Genomic DNA, 17363 nt, shown 5'->3' on the forward strand with positions numbered 1-17363 from the left:
ACAGAAAACTTTAAGAATGGCCAAAGAAGAGAAAATACAATGTTTGATAGTTAACAGTAAATTTATTACGATAGTGATGACTAACAATTGTACATTCTAAACAGATCTATTTTAAATACCAATACAAGCACTACAATGCTCTTTTTTGCCACATTAACATTCCACAAAAGTGTGTGAAAAGTTATACCCGCACCTTCCCGTACCTACAACAATAGCACCAACAACCCTTACTGTGATGGAAACTCGTAACACTAACTCATAAGTCTGTTGCAATCGTGGTGTTTGATTATAATAACAATCTGTCCTTAACACATCTTTTGAGGACAAAGTCACAACCAGGATGAAAGGAGAAGACCATTTCATCACATAGGTTGTGACTATACAACCAAAGTACTGGGCCACTGATTCTACACATTACACAAGTACCAGCAGGGTTTAAGTGGAGCTTTTTGGCCAACAAAGACAAATAAGACCTTCTCGGACTAGGATACTAGTCGTATCGCCCCCAAATATTTGTTGGCCCAATTAAACCCACCTTGCCCTATATTATTACAACATGTTTAGTCCCCACTTGAATGAGGTACATTGCACATAAACATTGACTAGAGTTTTAGACACTTCCTTCTGTAATATCACACGATCATGTTGATTTCCATGCCGGGAAAAAATAATCTCCTTTCAATAAAGTTGACTTCAGAATTTCTAGATTGCACCATAAGTTTAGCTTATGTCCCTGCTCTCGGCCACATCCACCTTTGGAGACGTTTGTCCCTAACCAAAGGTCCACAAGTTATCAAGGTACGAAGGCCACCTTAGATTGATTGGTGACATCACGATCTTCTAGTTGATCCAGTAGTTCTACAAAAAGCTATCTGTCCTATTTTCCAAGATTACATCAAAGGCCACGCTGGATAGGAGACAACAGAGCCGGAAGTGATCACAATCACTTGTGTCTTGCTTCAAATGCAGTTAGGAAGCTGGTGTCAGCACCATTTTCAAGGACTTTGTCAAGTATTGGAAGATATCTGTAAAAAGACCAAAATCATTTACCAAAATGAATCATATAACAAAAGCTAAAGAGGTTAACAGTGTGCCTTTATTCTTCAAATCTAATTGCAAGACTTTGTCACAACCACCTGTTGTCTTGTCCAAATTTTGCCAGAATTCGTCACAACCAGATGGCTATGTCTTAAGCTTATCTCTCCCATTACGTCCCATGACATACTTACTCAGCAATCTGCTTATCCAGCCATTCCTTGTGACAGAGACCCTTCAACCACGAGTCAGGAATCTTCGAGACTCCTAGCTTACATCCTAGCAGCGCTCCGGCCACAGCACAATTGGTGTCAGCATCACCTCCCTGAAAGACAAAGATATTTTGCAACTTGGAGTTTCCTGGAAACTTCTGTGGAGCCGTCTTCAGCAGACAACTCCACGAACTGCACATCCTCACTCTGAAGGAAATCACTCATACAGATACAGTCCTTCAATTGTTTTCTCAAAAAATATCGGAATCAATTTTCACATAACCAAAATCACGGTGATGTACTACCACGCTCACCCTCGTACTGTATCTAACTTACCTGCATAAGAAGCTCCTCTAAAGCCTTCCTATAGTTCTTCTGTCTCAGCGCCCAAAACCCGCTTCCCATACACTTGAAGCAGAAACCGATCTTCTTAGAATCATCAAGTTCTAACACTGCAAGATTCTTGGCGTACATGTGGAAGTGAAGGTCCTCAATCTAAAATGGAAGATATGTAATGTTAGCAGGTTGTGACTAGTGTCTTTAGTGGTTGTGAAAACTGTCAACAAGATGGTTCTTAGGCTGTAACATGGATCATTGATCTTATCTCATTGAGCAGAATCTGAAATGGAAGACAAAAGTCACCAGGTCTTTCGTTTGTGACATAGTGATCATTGGTTGTGGCATTTCTCTTGGGACAGTTATCTTCGTGCCTTGGAAAGAATTGAACAGAAAAGCACCGTGACAACCAAGAGTGAATGCAGAACCCTACCTGCTCCGGTTCGGTCAAAAATTCCTTGGCGTAGTTATAACTGTCCGCAATCACAGCATCGATGTTAAACTTGTCATTTTTCTTCATGTGTTTCTCTTGTCTCTGAAGCATCATGGCGATTGCTGTGGTAACTGCGACGCAGGACGCTTGGCATCTGAAATGTTTGAGAGTAGAAATAAGCATTGTTTCAGCAAACACAGTAATGACCAATCTAATAGGCCTTCATGCAACTCTCTATTTACCTACCTTGGGTCATAATGGGTTGTCTTACAGATCTCTTTAGTGTTGCTGATGACCTTGTCCATGTTCCTGTAGTCATGGATACCCAGGATAGAAGTGCGCATGACGCTACCGTTGGGGGCGACACGACGGCCCGAATGTTCCCAGACCCACTGGGCTGCCTGAAAATGAAAGTTTCTCAGCAATTTACAGGTGTAATGAAGTCCTTCATGTGAGCAGTTAAGGAGCCGATGACATTTTACAGGACTGGAGAGTGGGTGCTAGAGAGTGGGTGCTAGAGAGTGGGTGCTAGAGAGTGGGTGCTAGAGAGTGGGTGTGATAAAGACATAGTTAAGTCTGGAGACAACCTACAAGAACTAGGAACCTCTGCATAACCAACGTAGCTCAGTTACGTTTGCCATTACGTTATGCAAGTCATCTATACTATACCAGTTCACATCCAAAGACAATGTCAAATTGGAAATCACCAGGCATGTTGTCAAGGCTTCATTGCAGGTCACAGTCACTATAATAGGTCTTTTGCGCAGAGCCACATACCTCACTTGGCGCTGCATCAAATCGCTGATGTCGAAGAACACGATCCGTTGTTGACCCGATCCCATACCCAACGTGATCGCCCAACTCCTGATACCCATGTTTACACCACTGGACGATCCTATGTGCAAAGTCAAGTTGGTCAATCTGAAAACAACGATTTAGCAATGTTAACATACCTCGCCAGGAGCTGCATCAAATTTCTCATTGCGGAGGACGGCATGCGTGTTCCATCCTATCCCCATTCCTCCACGGTCCCCCAACTCTTTAAATCCTTCATGCCCCCATTGCTTTACTCTGCGTCCAAAGTCTATTTGATTTGCCTAAAGGACAAGATACAGCTACCAGTCATTTCTGTGGAGAATTAGAAGTAATAAGTTGTACATGAACAGTTGTGCTTTTGTCTTTGGTGAAGAAGGAACACCTATATTGTGTTGTTCTTCACCAAAGACAAAACACCTAAAATTTGATCCAATGTACTTGTTTCGACCGGTAGTAACTTGCTCCTCCATAGTTATCTTGACATATGTTTAGAGCCACCGGACCACAGATGTCATGAATTGCAGCTAGTACCAGAAATAATCAAGTTACCTTTCCATCATTGTCCCTGAGTGATAGCATGATGAGGATCATCTGGTCTGAGTCGTCCGTCCAATCGCCTGTCTCCCAGCGATCACGATGAAGGTCGTCCACCTTTTGCTCATACTCAAGCTTCTTAAACTTCCCATAATGCTGAAATGATAATGCCGTTCGAGTAGGCTAGCTTCCTGTCTTCTGGTTGTGCATGACTTTGTCCTCTCGTAAGTTCAGACCTATTTGGTAAAGGATGTATTGCCCTTACATTTGTACGTAAAAGGCTTTTTAGCCCCAGACCTTTAAAAATACAGTGGGACCTCCCTTAGCGGACACCTTTCTATTAAGGACAACCTCTCTATTCGCGTTACAGCTCTTACCGTTTTCGCTGTCTTCTTGTTCATAAACTCTGTCAACAAGCCAATCGCGTCACCGGAACAATTACCATAGATGGTCCCAAGGATGTGCTCTAGGGTGAGCTAATATGGAAAAATAAGAGGGCAGATTATAATTTTTTATGTGTTACATAATTATAGGTCTAAGGGGTGAATAATGTGATGCCCAAAGCTAAAAACGTTATAAAACTAGGAAGAGAGTGATAAAGTTGAGGAACAAACATCTAAGAATAAAGTGTGTTGTCCAAGGCTACCAACACACAATTAAAGAAAACAGTAAAGTGTGTAACCAACAGCTGATATGCACAACTACAGAAAAGAGTACAGTGCCTAGAACAGAGTGAAGTGTGTTGTCAAAGGCTAACAACATATGTCAATATTCCCGCCTTCGCAACAACCAGCGCCCCCATCAATGAGATTTGATGGATTGGTCTACAGCGCGCGGATAGGGTCGAGGTTACCTGGACCATACATTTTCAGTACCATACAGTGGATAGACTGTCATACCGAGAGCTCTGGTATTACAGATTATTCACTTGGATCGAGGTTACCCATCCTACAGAAAAACACTTGACCGGAAGCTTACGCCCCCAAATCGAGTTCATGACGAGTGAATTGCCGTCAAGTACCAGTCTCTGTAATGAGTGAATGGCGGAGACTGGTGAAAGAGTCTACCATCATCTGTATCCCATAGAGCCTCGTGCAAAATACCATACCACCGCTGACTCATTAGAGGGCGTAAATCTAACAGGAGCAAATCACAAATAATATAAATAACCAAATTCTTTACCTTGGTTTCACCTTTAGATTGGCGGTGGTCTGCCTTAGCCGCCATATGGCCGTCTGTTATTATCGTCTGTTCGCCCTTAGAGAAACGAAGGTTCGCCGCACCGTACCAAAAATTGGTGCCAGATTACTAAGAAATCGAAGCAGGAGCTACCTCTATCACCAGCGATGATTATGTGGTGCAATAATAAAACTGGTATTGTGGCGTCGTCTGCTGCCGAACTCTATCACTGTGATGCGGTTTTGGCGGGAAATTTGAAATTTGCGGAACTGCGCGCGTCCGCAGTGTATCATTAGGCAGGAGTAGGAAGGAGCCTGCGGGCTAGGAGAAGGTGGTTCCAGATGACGAATATATATACACGGTTGGGATTTCCGTTCGATTTTGGGCTCACAGGATCATTAAAAATACTCTGGGCCATCTCCCCTAAATAACTCACACTCCCTCTTTTATAACATTCAGCCTTGCTCTCACGTTTTATAAACAGACTGCGATCTCGGAGCCGTGTGTGTCAAGATGAAGGCGTGAGATGACGTGCAGGTAAAATGAGGATAACAAAAATTCCCTCCAACCTCAACCTCACGACAAATCACCTTTCATCTTGCTTTGACATTCGCGCCGGACTAGCCCCCTGCAGGATAGTTCTATACTCGGGTAGGCGCTTTTCTAGCAGGTCATCGACGACAGTTAACACGGCACGTCCCGGCTAACAGGTGTTAGGGATTGACACCTGTTGACAGTCATATCGAGTGTGTTCTGACGAGTCTGACATATTGTGGTGGAGTCTCTGAAGGAAGAGGACTGAGGGCGTCTATCCGGACCGAAAGTAGATGATTAAGTAATTTGGCTTTATCAGAGGAGCATTCCGATGCGGTTGGTTCATTTGGAAATACATCAGAAAATCTGAACGTTGAAAGGTATGTAGACGTTTCTCATCTCGACAATTGTCAATAGGGTGTGACACGCCAAGTATCACGCAATGGTCTTTGTTATACGCCGAGCGCTGCTCGAGAACAAAGACTTTGAATAAGATACATCTTATCCAGAGCCGTATTAAGCGAGGGGGAGCAGGAGTCAATTGTCAACTGCCTTGAGACGTCGACGTCACCGAAAAACGTGTTTTTCATGCCCCTTTTGGGACAAAAAAGTGGTGTTCTGCCCCCCTGGAGCCGAAAGCTTCTTGCCCCCCCCCCCCCCCAATATCAGCCATACGATCCTACAGCGAAATCATAATGTGGAGAGAGACCTCCCTGGCCCGGCTACCGGCATCTAAACTGCGACCGCCATGCCCGGACTCTCACTAAATGTTTTATGACAAAGACGTCTGAGTTTTAAGGTTATTTTGACGCACACCCTAGTGAAAATCGGCTCCGCCTTTTCGGACGCCAGTACCCTACTCACTCCGTCGGTAAGAGCGAGACGCAAAGTTCACAGGATGATTAACGAAACCCAAAACTGTAAGTTCATAATCGATATCGTTCTTGTTCTCTCAACAGATGACGCTACAACTGCCGTATCTCTCGCCGCAGCTTGGCTTAGGCTTGGCATCGGTGTCAGTGGTAGGCATCACGGCAGCTACATTAGCCATAATACCGGTCATCATACTTCTTGTCAAGAGCATCAGGGAGGCTGAGATACCAATAGGTACGTACCTCAACGTATTTACACTGATATGGAGTATGGGGTAGAGGTCTCTTGCCTTACATTGACCGCTTTAAGGCCACCACGCGGGGCCTGATGGTATAGGCTAAGTATGGGGTAACAGAGTCTATACTGCCATTCTCCATCCGCGGGACCGAAACTCTTATTATACCTGACGTCGTTCTATCCCTGTTTGAATTGGCTGCCATTGTTGCCAAATGTACAGGATCCGCTCATTACATGACGTTCAATGCATAGGCCTATCTTGATGCGAAACTTTGAGAAATGGTTAGAATATCATAGTCCATTCAAACATTTCAATTGGACATGCTTTATTCTCAACACCATAAGTCGTCGTAATTTCCATCCCAAAGTGAGGAGGAATCTGTGACAGCGGCCATTTTAACTGCCCCATCGAAATGTATAATGTGCAGTGACTTTCATGGAGCTAATACTGGCAGAGAGAATAATGCTTGAATACAACGTCTGCTGCATCATCTAATTTTTATTCTCATTCCAGAAATGCTGCTCCTCAACTATTCTCTCACCATCCTCCTCCAACTCATCAAGATGGCGACCTTCGACGTAGCAACAATGCTGTCTTCGGATTGGCTATTCGGGCACGTAGTATGCGTAGGGACGGGATTCCTCAATGCGTTATTGCACTATTCAACCTTAGCCCAGCTCGGAATTCTTGCAGTTGACAGGTGAGCGTCTTTGGTCCATTCGTACCTTCTAAATAAAAGCATCGCCGACTACATACAGTTCAAGTTAAGTTCGAAATTTGGTGGCCAACGAAGACTTAGTGCAGCAAGTTGCATTTATCCTGTGGTTTTTTGATGTGGGCAACAGTGATAATAGAATAAGGTTCAGAGTCGATCGTTTGGTCAGGGTTCCATCCCCATGATCGTCCGCGTAGGAGTTAAAACCTTTTCATCGTCTCTCTCAAGTCTGTGATGTACCAACGTGTGGGTCTGAGGCTACGGAGGTAATACCGCTGGAAGCCTCATCCCCCAGAGCCGTCGTTTTACTCGCCATTCAATGTCACGGTTGTCCTTCTACAGGTACGTGTGCCTTCGATATTTCCGGAACTATGAAGTTATCATGACCAAATGGAGAGTCTACGGATGCATACTTCTTCCATGGGGATGCGCTGGTGAGTCATGTTTGTGTGTTAGACACAGATTAATAAAAACACGGAGATGGGATCACATTACGAAATGGAACTCCGGGTCAAAGGTACAAAGGAACATTTGCCAAATCATCATTACGTCATTGACCCCCTACGAAACAACTTCTATGGGGGGTCGATTGACCTTTGATCGACCAGGGTGAATAAACCGATAGAATTTTACACCTCGGTTTCTGAGAAATCGCGATAATTTTTTACATGTAGTTGTTGGTTTTAGACGCGAGATAGCATACGCTAGGTGTGACTGAACCTTCAGGAAACTTCTTGGTTCCTGATATCGGCACCAGATCTGTGCTTCAAATGATTCTTGACCAATGGAACAACTAACAAACTAAGAAAGCATTGGCGGGTGCAATCAATCCATAACGGGTTTCTGTTGGTGGCTCATTGAAATTATATTCGTTTTCTTTTTCTTTTACAGCATACACGGCTCTCCTCCACACAGTAACTCCTGGGGGAATATCATTTCAACATGGCGCATATAGATGTGACGTGTCACCACAAGCTGGCATCACATCGTTAGTCATCCAAGCAGGGACAAGAATGGGAAGCTACGCATTGGTCATTGGTATGTTGGTTATTGTCTGCAGAGTGCCCATCTCTGGAAAGAATGTCCTCCGCGCTGTTGTTTCCAATCATGCCATATCAAGACGACGGACGGCTACGAATAAACGTTTGGATGGGCAACTGGTGGTAACTCGTGTTGTTGGTGTTACTGTGATGATTCGTCTCTCTACGGACCTTATAACTCTTGCTTTGAGTATAAAGCAGAGCATTCAACAGAGTTCTGACATTACGACAAATACGGTCTTGCTCTCGCTCCAGATTCTTAGCACGTTCCTTGCTCCCCTGCCATTCTACCTTTTTGGTGATAAAGTCAGGGGCACAGCGCTGAAGTGGCTAAAATGTAGCAACACGCCTGAAGTATTGAATCGCACGTTCAAGTTCATCAACCACGGCCGCGTCTTCCTGCATGATGGTCAAATGACCTTGAACGACAATAACAATCGCCCTTCAACGGCAGATATAGAAGTTGGTCTCGGTCAAAGCAGATTCTGGGGTAATTCTCCCTCAACTCGGCTGCCGGACATAAAGGAGTCCCAAGTACCTTCCAACAATGATATGGGGGCTGGTGGCACTTCTCCACCTACCATGACCTCTGCGTCGAAGTGTTCTGATGGAGAATTCGAGATTACACTGTGTTCTGCCCTGGCAGAGCAATTGGAATGTTCACCTCAAATGGCAGGACTTTTTGGTACAAAAGTTGATGCACAGAGCAATCGCTGTCAGCCAAAAAGGAGCTGCAGTTTCCGATCACGGGCCTCACTGGCAAGAGGTGGCAAGCTTCCGAGACTTAGCACTGTTAAGTCTCAGCATCAGGACCATCGACCGATCTCAAGGCATCGCACGATGAGTGTTCCTGTTCGACCAGTTTCAGCAAAGTCTTTGAAGTGGGCCGCTTCTAAGAAGTCTGCAGCAGATCAATGCGCTATTAGGGAGGCCATACCGCAGCGTATTAAGCACATCTTACAACGGATGCAGAGTACTCCTGGAATTTTGGGTGATGGAGTGGATATGCTTGGGTTATCGTCTGACAGGAAGAAGATGCAGACTTTCACTGTGAATTCATACAATCTAAAGAAGGACCAGAGTCGAAGGTATCGCAAGAAACTGTCCTCGAACCTTCTATCTCCTCCAACAATGGACTTTCGTGCGGTTAGCCCTGGTTTGATGACCACCATGGCCCGCCCCATGAGTCCTGCTGTGTCTATAGACTCAACACAGTCTTGGGAAGAATATATGACGGAAGCGGAACAAGAGATTCCCTTCACTAGCCCTACTCCTAGCACTCTCTCTGCTGGACAGTTGAGCGTACCCAGGTTCAGTAACCAAAAGAGTTCCCAATTTCCTAAGAGCCCGAAGCTCATTCGGAATACTGGCTTTAAGAATCATGCTCTCACCCCTTCCCAGCTGTCCCTAACCATGAGTAGAAGGCGCAGTCTAAAGCCAACACGCAGAAGGATCTCGAAATACAAGGTGCAAAATAAATCATCGAAGTCTTCTGAGAATGTGTCAATGGATGATTCAGATAATGATGACGATTCGGATAGTGCAGGTGGTGTTGCTTCGGAATGCCCCGAAGTGGACAGTCCGACAGCGGGCCCAATGCTGAAGGTACTAGAGGAGCCAACTGAACAGGTTGAGGCATTTGTTACTCCTATGACTCCAGATAAAGATATTACTATTACAGTTGAAACACCGAAAATTCTTGATGATCCAGTTTGTGAATGCCAAAGTGAGGACCCGGAAAGTCCTGTTTTCTTCATGGAAGAATACAGCCTCAAGTCTGGTTCACCCTCCCTTTCGTATCCACCATCACCTAATCATGAAGAACCCCTACAAGATCCTTCCAAGAAGACAACTGTTCCAAAGAATAGGCAGCCCTATTTTGTACAAAGCCAGTTCCTTGGTGAAGCAATGACGAAAAAAATGAAAGGAATCTCGAGGCAAAATGTGTCTTATGCGAGATCAACAAGTGAGTCTGCTCCTTGTGGATTAGTTCTGATGGGTTGTTCATCTAGGCAGTGGAACTCTGTGGATCATGTTCATGATGGACACAGACACAGATTGAACTTCAGTAGACATCTCAACGACTCTGACAGTACGAACCCTAAACCTGTTATTCTCTCTGAAGACATGGAGTTGTCAGACTGAAAGGCAATGGGTGATATGAATAAAGACTAGCAAATGCTTTTACTCCGGTTTTGTACAGGAAGGCCTAGTGTAAATGTACATGGAGTTTTAGATAAAATCATTTGCTAGTCTTTATTCATATCACCCATTGAGTGCCGCCGCCAACTGCTTGAGAGCGAGACCTATATCAAGAGACTGTACTAGAGGCACCAAGGCCAGTTGCCGTGTCAATATCACTTGTTTTACATGTAACCTCACATTGAAATTTAACTTACCGATGTATATCAAGAATGCATTGTATTTATTATATGTTGTGTCTGTATTAATATTGGGAATGATTATGTGTTCTAAGTTACATGTGCCTACTGATTGAAGTGCAATTACGCACATCGTGGACGAGAATATAACTATTTTGTACAAATATACACTTTTCATTTTGTTTCTCTTCTCAATACTCATCCTGAGACCCACTCAATTGTATATCCGATTCATTATGTCAGCCATAATGATTCTGGTCCAGCTTTCCCTCCCCCAGTTTGACCAATCAAGGGCTCCCCTAACGACACCTTTTGGGTCCGCGCTGGTTGTTCCCCGCTCCTGTCTAACGGATAAAACTCTCTCCCCATTAGCCGGAAGAGGAGGATATATTGCATCAAGACTGATGTACTATGTGAGAAGAAATGGAATTGACGAAGACTGGTGTAGTAAACAAACACATCACTTTATTCTACGTGTGGGAACGTGCCTTTTTATTGGCACTTTTACTCTATGATTTCTTGCCGCTTTTCTTCCTACCAGATTTCACGCCTCCCTTCTTGGAACTCGTTTTACTACCTTTGGGCTTTTTGGAACCCTTTTTCATAGATTTGCTGTTCTTCTTTGAGACTTTCTTCGTAGGTCTTTTAGATTTCTTGTGCACTTTTTTCTTGCTCTTTATCGACCCATTCTTTTTCGAGACTTTCTTGGATTTTCTCATTCCTGCTTTTGCTCGACTCTTTCGACTTTTCTTTGATAATGTCTTTCCTCTTTTCTTCTTTATACCTTTCTGTGCAGTTTCCTCTTCATTCTTCTTGGAAGCTTTCTCTTCCTTCTTTGCTGCCTTCTTCTTTCCTTTCTTAGCGCTGTCCTGTGAGTCTTTCTTCGCCGATATCCTGGAAGTCTTCTTCTTTACATCTTTAGATTCCATTTTGTCTTTCTTTCCATCTCCTTCTTTCTTCTCTGACTTCTCACCTTTCTCCTTCTCACCACTCCTCTTTCTATCAGTCTTGCTCGCCTTCTGCTTTCCCTTCCTCAGTTTTGCCTTCCTGATAAGCTGTCTCACTGAGATGAAATGGAAATTGAAAGAAGATCAGTTATCTTCTATATTTGGAAAATTACGCGCCGTTAAGTTCCGACGACGTTGAATCAACTACCGCGAGGCTGACCCATGAACTCCGTGAAGTTCGGACATTCCAAAATAAGAGGCGCTTATCTGGTAAAAGGCGACTCGATTCGAAGCCAATTTTTTTGTTTTTTCGGGGGGAGGGCCGATTGTACACTACAATAGAGTAGGGTATTTGGCAAGTCACTGCTTTATAGTATTTGTCTGTTTAATGAGAATGGCATTGAGCTCGTCACTCGTACCTTGGTCCTCATCTGTGACTTGGCAAGCATCCTCCTCTCCCTTCATTTTCCCGAAGCCATCAGGGCATTTCTCGCCGGGCTTGACTCGAATAAACATCTCGACATTTTTTAGTGAGACAACTTGAGACAGATCCTGGTCAGCAGCTGCAATACAAACAGCTTAGTTAAAGGGAATCTACAGGCACTAGCCAGGTAGGCAAGATTTTGGCTAACTTGAAATCTGACCGCACTATTTATGTGATTCATTTACTGCATCTTCTAATGACAGCTGCTGCAGACTTTAGTTACTCTCTATTGGCCAAACATGGATTAATCCCTACCGAATGTCTTCACTAACGCTGGGTGGCTCATTACTGCAAATAGAAAGAATAAACTGGAAGGTTTGATCAGTGCGGATGTGTCAAACCGACACATACATGTTCGACCACGTTTACCGACACCAACGTGAATCACGCAATGCTAATTGAAGTTTGGAGCAATATGCTGAGAAACTGCGCACAGTTCTCACCTGCACAACATGTGGTCGATAACCACTTCTTGAGCACCATCCCCCCCAGCCTCGTTCCCGTAGTCGCACCTGCCCAACTCATCATGTGGGAATAGCTCCTTCTGGATGTCTGTCGATCTCGCAAAGGCGCACCATTTTTTGATCTCGTGTATATATAATTCTCACCTTTACAACTCTTTCCGGTTTGTTTTGTCGTTCCAGCGGGACACTTTCTGTTATTACGCATTTCAATCTTCTTGAACGTTTTGATGGCGTAGTTGAAGACTGGAAAAGAAAGGGGACACTGAATCGTTCTAAACTACCAGAGGTGTCTCCGTCCTTAGCCCGGGGCCCCTGTTTGTGTAACAAAGGTGCGGGCGCCGATGAGAGTCAGACTCCCGGGGCAGTCCATTTCGTCACTCCTTTCATATTGTACCGGGCAACAGGACGAGGCCAATCCACTGCGTCGGGAGTGCAATCGAAGTAGAGTCAAAACAAGTCGAGATCGAGTCAAGGGGACAATGATCGAGCTAGTGACTTATCAACTTATCGACCTGGCCTAACCAGTAGTTCGCGCTCCAGAGCCTTAAAGAATGTGGACAAAGCATTACGAATAAGCTATAGTGCACATTCGCGTTAGACACTTACTATGGAATGGTGTAAAGACACACTCGTCACCCTCTTTCTTCCATTTCTTCCCGGGGCAAGCTACTGAGAGAGAAGATACATACTATTACAAGTTTACCATCGACACGGTGAATAAAGGTATATGTATCGTCCGAAAAATACGTGCTTACCCCGAGAGGGACCGACGACTCAAAGGAAACAGACCTAACTGCTTCCAAAAGCACTTTTGGCAGCTTACATGTCATTGTAGTTATAACAAGGATGATTTTCTGTTATGAAATGTGTACTCCTCTTAATCGCGTGATGAGGGTTGATTAAAAACATTGACGATGACTCTTCACTTTCATACCATTCTTTCCCTTGTCCTTCTTGTCCTTGTCCATTTTCTTGGCGCAGCTCGGTACGACTTTACAAGTAGCTCCACCTATCTTCTTTTTAGCACACTTTGGTCTCGCCACGCAGACGGCGTCTTCCGGGCACTCCATGACCTTGCAAGGATCAATAGATTTCGCCGCATCGCCTTTATTAGTCCCCGGCAGCTTGATTTTGGTTACTGCAGCTAACGCCTGGAAGAGACGAAGAAAATGTCCCTCAAAATCAGTTTGCATGATCAACTACTTCCCTTTTGCAATCTTTTGCACAGAAGATCGCCGTCCCCTCCGACACCTATACCAGTTTGGGGCAGCAGTTGTCTTTCACGACACACCTCGTGTAGTCCGGTGCATTATCATCATCGTCGTCATCATTATCATCACCATCATCAGCATCAGCATCATATTATCACATTAAAGGGGGCCTCCCATAGTATTAAATAATGCATCTCTAAACCCACCTTATTGTATGTGAATACATTGTCATTGTCCCTGTCCTTTAGTTTGGGGCAGTAGTTGCCTTTTAAGTAACACCTGGGGTAGCTAGTTTCATCGTCGTCATCATCATCATCATCATCATCATCATCATCATCATCATCATCATCATCATCATCCTTCTTCCTATAAACAAAGCTGATACACTTCTCCTCTTTATCACAAGCCCTGAAGCATTGCTTTAGGTTTGTTTTCTTCATGACTACCAGGGTCTTCTGATCACAGTTGCCCTTTCTCGACACGTATTTGTAGACCGCTGAAAATAGCAAATACAATGTAGTTCTAATTTAGACTGTGAGAGATTAATGTACCCCATGGTGAACAAATTTATTGTTTCGCATCCACGTGATTACCTGAGATGTCTCTTCCACCTTTTGGCTTGCCTCTCTGCTTAGAACCATTCCACCTCGGGTACCAGGGACACCTGATCTTCACGTATGTCCACGCGTATGGCCAGTTGTGGATATCTCGGCGTGGCTTCTTCCTACCAAGAAACGAGAACGCATGAGACAGTTCTGATAGAATTGACGAAAGACAGTTTTGGCCTGATTTTGGACATAGTTTTTGACGTGGTTTGTTCTTGGTAACGTCTTTGGAGATTTCTAGGAAGATAAACGCAGCAGAATACTGTTCCATCCGCACTTTTTACTCATCGGAGCTAAAAGCTCTGTACATTCAGTTGAAACACCATGCAGACGTGACGAGCTGAATAAATAATCATGACGACAACTAGCCTTTATAGTACACCATGTCCCAATAGTATTATGCTGATCTACCTATAGGCCTACCTCCACAACCCATCAACACTTCATGATAGCACGGATGCTATACATCCGTGATGATAGCCGCCAAAAAGGTGTGTTAATTCCAACTTACTGTTTCTTACTGATGTCGTCATGGGTCCAGCAACTTCGATGCCTTTGGTCCCAGTCCACGTAGCGACATCTCTTGTTCTTCCAGCACCAATATCTACACTGGACGGCAGTGACCAGGCCAGCCACCCGGCGGACACTGAAGGTGTACAGAGTACGGATACGGCGCATACAACCTGGCGGAAATAAACATTCTTCAGAGTAGGCAAACGAACTTTTCTGAATGCAAAAAAATTGCTAGCAACCAATCAGTTAAAACTGGCCTAGATCTTTAACTGTTTGTCATTCTGTCATTCTCGAACGACGGTATGAGATCATGAGTCAACGTCGGGACCAACAATGAACATATGCTATTGTGTGACCATACCATGCTGTCTAATGCCTGGGCAAAATAGGGTTTGGATTATTTCGACAGGGGACTATACATGTTTTACTTTCACACGGGCGTCAGGCGTTATAACATGATAGATAGAAGTAGGTTTATAGTACCTCCAGGTGCAGCTCTGGTTTTTCCAATCAATTTTTTTGGCCAGATTTTCCGCGGTTTATGAGCTGAAAAGAAAATGCAACATTGCATCATTGTGGATCTATATGCATAAGGTGAAGAAATAATAGGTATGAAGGTTTCACCATAGGTTTGGGGCATCTTTCAAAATGTCCGGTTCCGTTACGCCTACAGCGGGCCACCTGGTGGAGGCGATGAAGATAAATCCTCCTCCTGGTTCCGGTTCGTTCAGTACGTTCAGTACGTGATACCTTTACATTTATTCCTTTAATGTGATATACTCACTGCAAGCCACTTTCGCCACGTGAATGATGTTGTGTATAGTCCTGTGCAAGCGCCTCACGCGGGTGTGCAACCGACATAGTTTCCTTTTCGAGTTCCAGTCAATAGAGCGACAGCTTTTGTTCTTCTGACAGAAATTGATGCAGCTTCGGTAGGTGTTGGCCCGAACCCGCTTCCCCATCAGACCACGGTAACCGATCCTCCGCCGCAAGCACACTGTAAAAGGCCAGAAAATAGATAACAGCACTAAACCAAACGTCGTAAAATGATGTCACAAATTACACACAACGTAAACAGCTGAATTGCGTTAAAAATGACACCATTTACTTTGTATTTCTGACGAGTCAGACGGGATGGAATTTATCACATAGGTTGTGGATCCATCTATTTCTGGGGCCAAAGTACATCGTAAAAGGGGACCCTACGAATGCTATCGTACTTTATAACAACACGACATCTCTGTCTTTACCTTTGGTGTTCCTTCGTTTCCTCTTGTCAGTCTTTCTTGCAGCCTTTTTAACATTTCGCTTAACTTTCTCTTCTTTCTTTGCAGCCTTCTTCCTGTCCTTCTTGTCAGCCTTCTTCCTGTCCTTCTTGTCAGCCTTCTTCCTGTCCTTCTTGTCAGCCTTCTTCCTGTCCTTCTTGTCAGCCTTCTTCCTGTCCTTCTTGTCAGCCTTCCTCCTGTCCTTCTTGTCAGCCTTCTTTGCAGCTTTCTTTGCCTCCTCCTTCTTCTCAGCTTGCTTCTTCTTCACAGAGTTCTTGGTCATGCTTTCCTTCTTGCCGTCCTTGCTGGTGGCCTTCTTGACCTTGCTTGTAACCTTTTTACCCTTGCTTACAGCCTTCTTACCCTTCTTTACAGGCTTCTTGTCCTTGCTTACAGCCTTGTTTTTGTAATCCTTCTTCCTGTCTTTGCTTACAGCCTTCTTTTTGTCGCCCTTCTTGGCCTTGCTTACCGCCTTCTTTTTGTCACCCTTCTTGGCCTTGCTTACCGCCTTCGTCTCGGCCTTGCTTAAAGCCTTCTTGTCAGCCTTCTTCTTGCTTGAAACCTTGCTAACCTTCCTGGCATCTTTGCTGGCAGCCTTCTTTGGTGATGACTTGGTTGATGCTTTCTTCTTTGCAGTGCTGGCTGATTTCTTGACCACTGCCTTAGCTGCTGCTCTCTTGGTCGATGCGGCTGCAATGAGTCATAACAGTGGTATGTAACTGTGACGCTGATTAACCTGCTTAGTCGTTCCATGATTATTATATCACATCGCAAAGGCACTGAGGAGAATTGGAAATAATGAATAGAAAATAAGCAGCCAAGTTGAGAAATGTCTGGACAACATTGTGAGCCAAATCATTAAAAGTAAGGGTATCAGCCTGTGTTACCTTTGCCTTGCTGTGACTGAAGGAGTAAGAGAAGGGTTACGGCCAGGAGCCCCAACAGAATACACCGATTCATTATCCTATGGATCCTCTAGCTCCACGCCTGCAAGGAAAAGAAATATAGGTCGAAAAACCCCGATTAGTTGAAACCTTATTTTCACCGAAAACTACATTCGTGTCATTCTTAGGACTGTGAAGAGGCAGGAATTTTAGTTCCTTGAAAGCTATTGGGATTCATCCAGAAATACAATCCTCGGTTCTCACCGGGATCAAACCTGGGCCCTTTTGCGTGCGAGCCAGCAGTGTAAGCCGCTAATTTTAGGCATCTCTGTTTTCAGTAACGAACTCGGGCCTCGGCTCAGTGTCCCAAAGATTTCTGCCGGAGAGCTCCACCCCTTGCCAGAGTTTTGTGGTCAGGGTAATGTCGGGTCGTGACTTACCTTGTCAATTTCCTTTCATCCCAAGAAAAGTAAATGGCGTAAACCAACTGCAGATCGGAAAAAAGCGAAAAAGCCCACGTACACTGGGGATGTATTGGAGGCGAGTTCTAGAAGCAACCAGTCTGGTGTCGATGGTTCTTCAAGCCCGATCAAATATCGATTTTATTTCAATCAATTGATCCTGATAACGGGAGGAAATATATTGTCATTCATTGGTAGCATTC

General features: G+C 44.4%; 2 protein-coding genes across 3 annotated transcripts; both read right to left on the reverse strand.

The window, feature by feature from the left end:
- Positions 1 to 55: 55 nt before the first annotated feature.
- LOC135494871 (uncharacterized protein YegU-like) lies at positions 56 to 4741 on the reverse strand. Its single transcript, XM_064783179.1, has 9 exons — positions 4549 to 4741; positions 3744 to 3842; positions 3382 to 3522; positions 2794 to 2937; positions 2263 to 2417; positions 2017 to 2170; positions 1584 to 1742; positions 1230 to 1360; positions 56 to 1025 (listed from the first exon to the last, which is right to left on the reverse strand). The coding sequence occupies exons 1-9, from the start codon at positions 4591 to 4593 to the stop codon at positions 944 to 946; spliced, it is 1110 nt and encodes a 369-aa protein (XP_064639249.1). The 5' UTR covers positions 4594 to 4741; the 3' UTR covers positions 56 to 943.
- Positions 4742 to 10771: 6030 nt separating this feature from the next.
- LOC135494726 (axoneme-associated protein mst101(2)-like) lies at positions 10772 to 17217 on the reverse strand. 2 transcript variants are annotated; one of them, XM_064782978.1, is made up of 14 exons: positions 17140 to 17217; positions 16703 to 16802; positions 15801 to 16505; positions 15335 to 15547; positions 15034 to 15096; positions 14549 to 14720; positions 14026 to 14156; positions 13639 to 13928; positions 13156 to 13372; positions 12828 to 12887; positions 12366 to 12464; positions 12013 to 12045; positions 11693 to 11836; positions 10772 to 11389 (listed from the first exon to the last, which is right to left on the reverse strand). In XM_064782978.1, exons 2-14 carry the CDS (start codon positions 16773 to 16775, stop codon positions 10836 to 10838), a joined length of 2754 nt encoding a protein of 917 aa, XP_064639048.1. In that variant the 5' UTR covers positions 16776 to 16802; positions 17140 to 17217; the 3' UTR covers positions 10772 to 10835. The 2 variants fall into 2 exon arrangements, with proteins under 2 accessions (XP_064639048.1, XP_064639047.1); XM_064782977.1 differs by having other exon boundaries at positions 12828 to 12890.
- Between the last annotated feature and the right edge of the window lie 146 nt (positions 17218 to 17363).

Source organism: Lineus longissimus, chromosome 10, assembly GCF_910592395.1.
Source record: "Lineus longissimus chromosome 10, tnLinLong1.2, whole genome shotgun sequence".
Lineage (NCBI taxonomy): Eukaryota > Metazoa > Nemertea > Pilidiophora > Heteronemertea > Lineidae > Lineus > Lineus longissimus.

Coding starts and splice junctions, on each gene's coding strand:
- LOC135494871 (XM_064783179.1), bottom strand. CDS start 4,593: ATGGCGGCTAAGGCAGACCACCGCCAATCTAAAGGTGAAACCAAG. Junction 3,843..4,548: donor AATCTAAAGGTGAAACCAAG/GTAAAGAATTTG, acceptor TTTCCATATTAG/CTCACCCTAGAGCACATCCT. Junction 1,026..1,229: donor CTGGATAAGCAGATTGCTGA/GTAAGTATGTCA, acceptor GTCTTTTTACAG/ATATCTTCCAATACTTGACA.
- LOC135494726 (XM_064782977.1), bottom strand. CDS start 16,775: ATGAATCGGTGTATTCTGTTGGGGCTCCTGGCCGTAACCCTTCTCTTA. Junction 12,891..13,155: donor GAAGGACAAGGGAAAGAATG/GTATGAAAGTGA, acceptor CTTCTCTCTCAG/TAGCTTGCCCCGGGAAGAAA. Junction 11,390..11,692: donor AGTCACAGATGAGGACCAAG/GTACGAGTGACG, acceptor ATTTCATCTCAG/TGAGACAGCTTATCAGGAAG.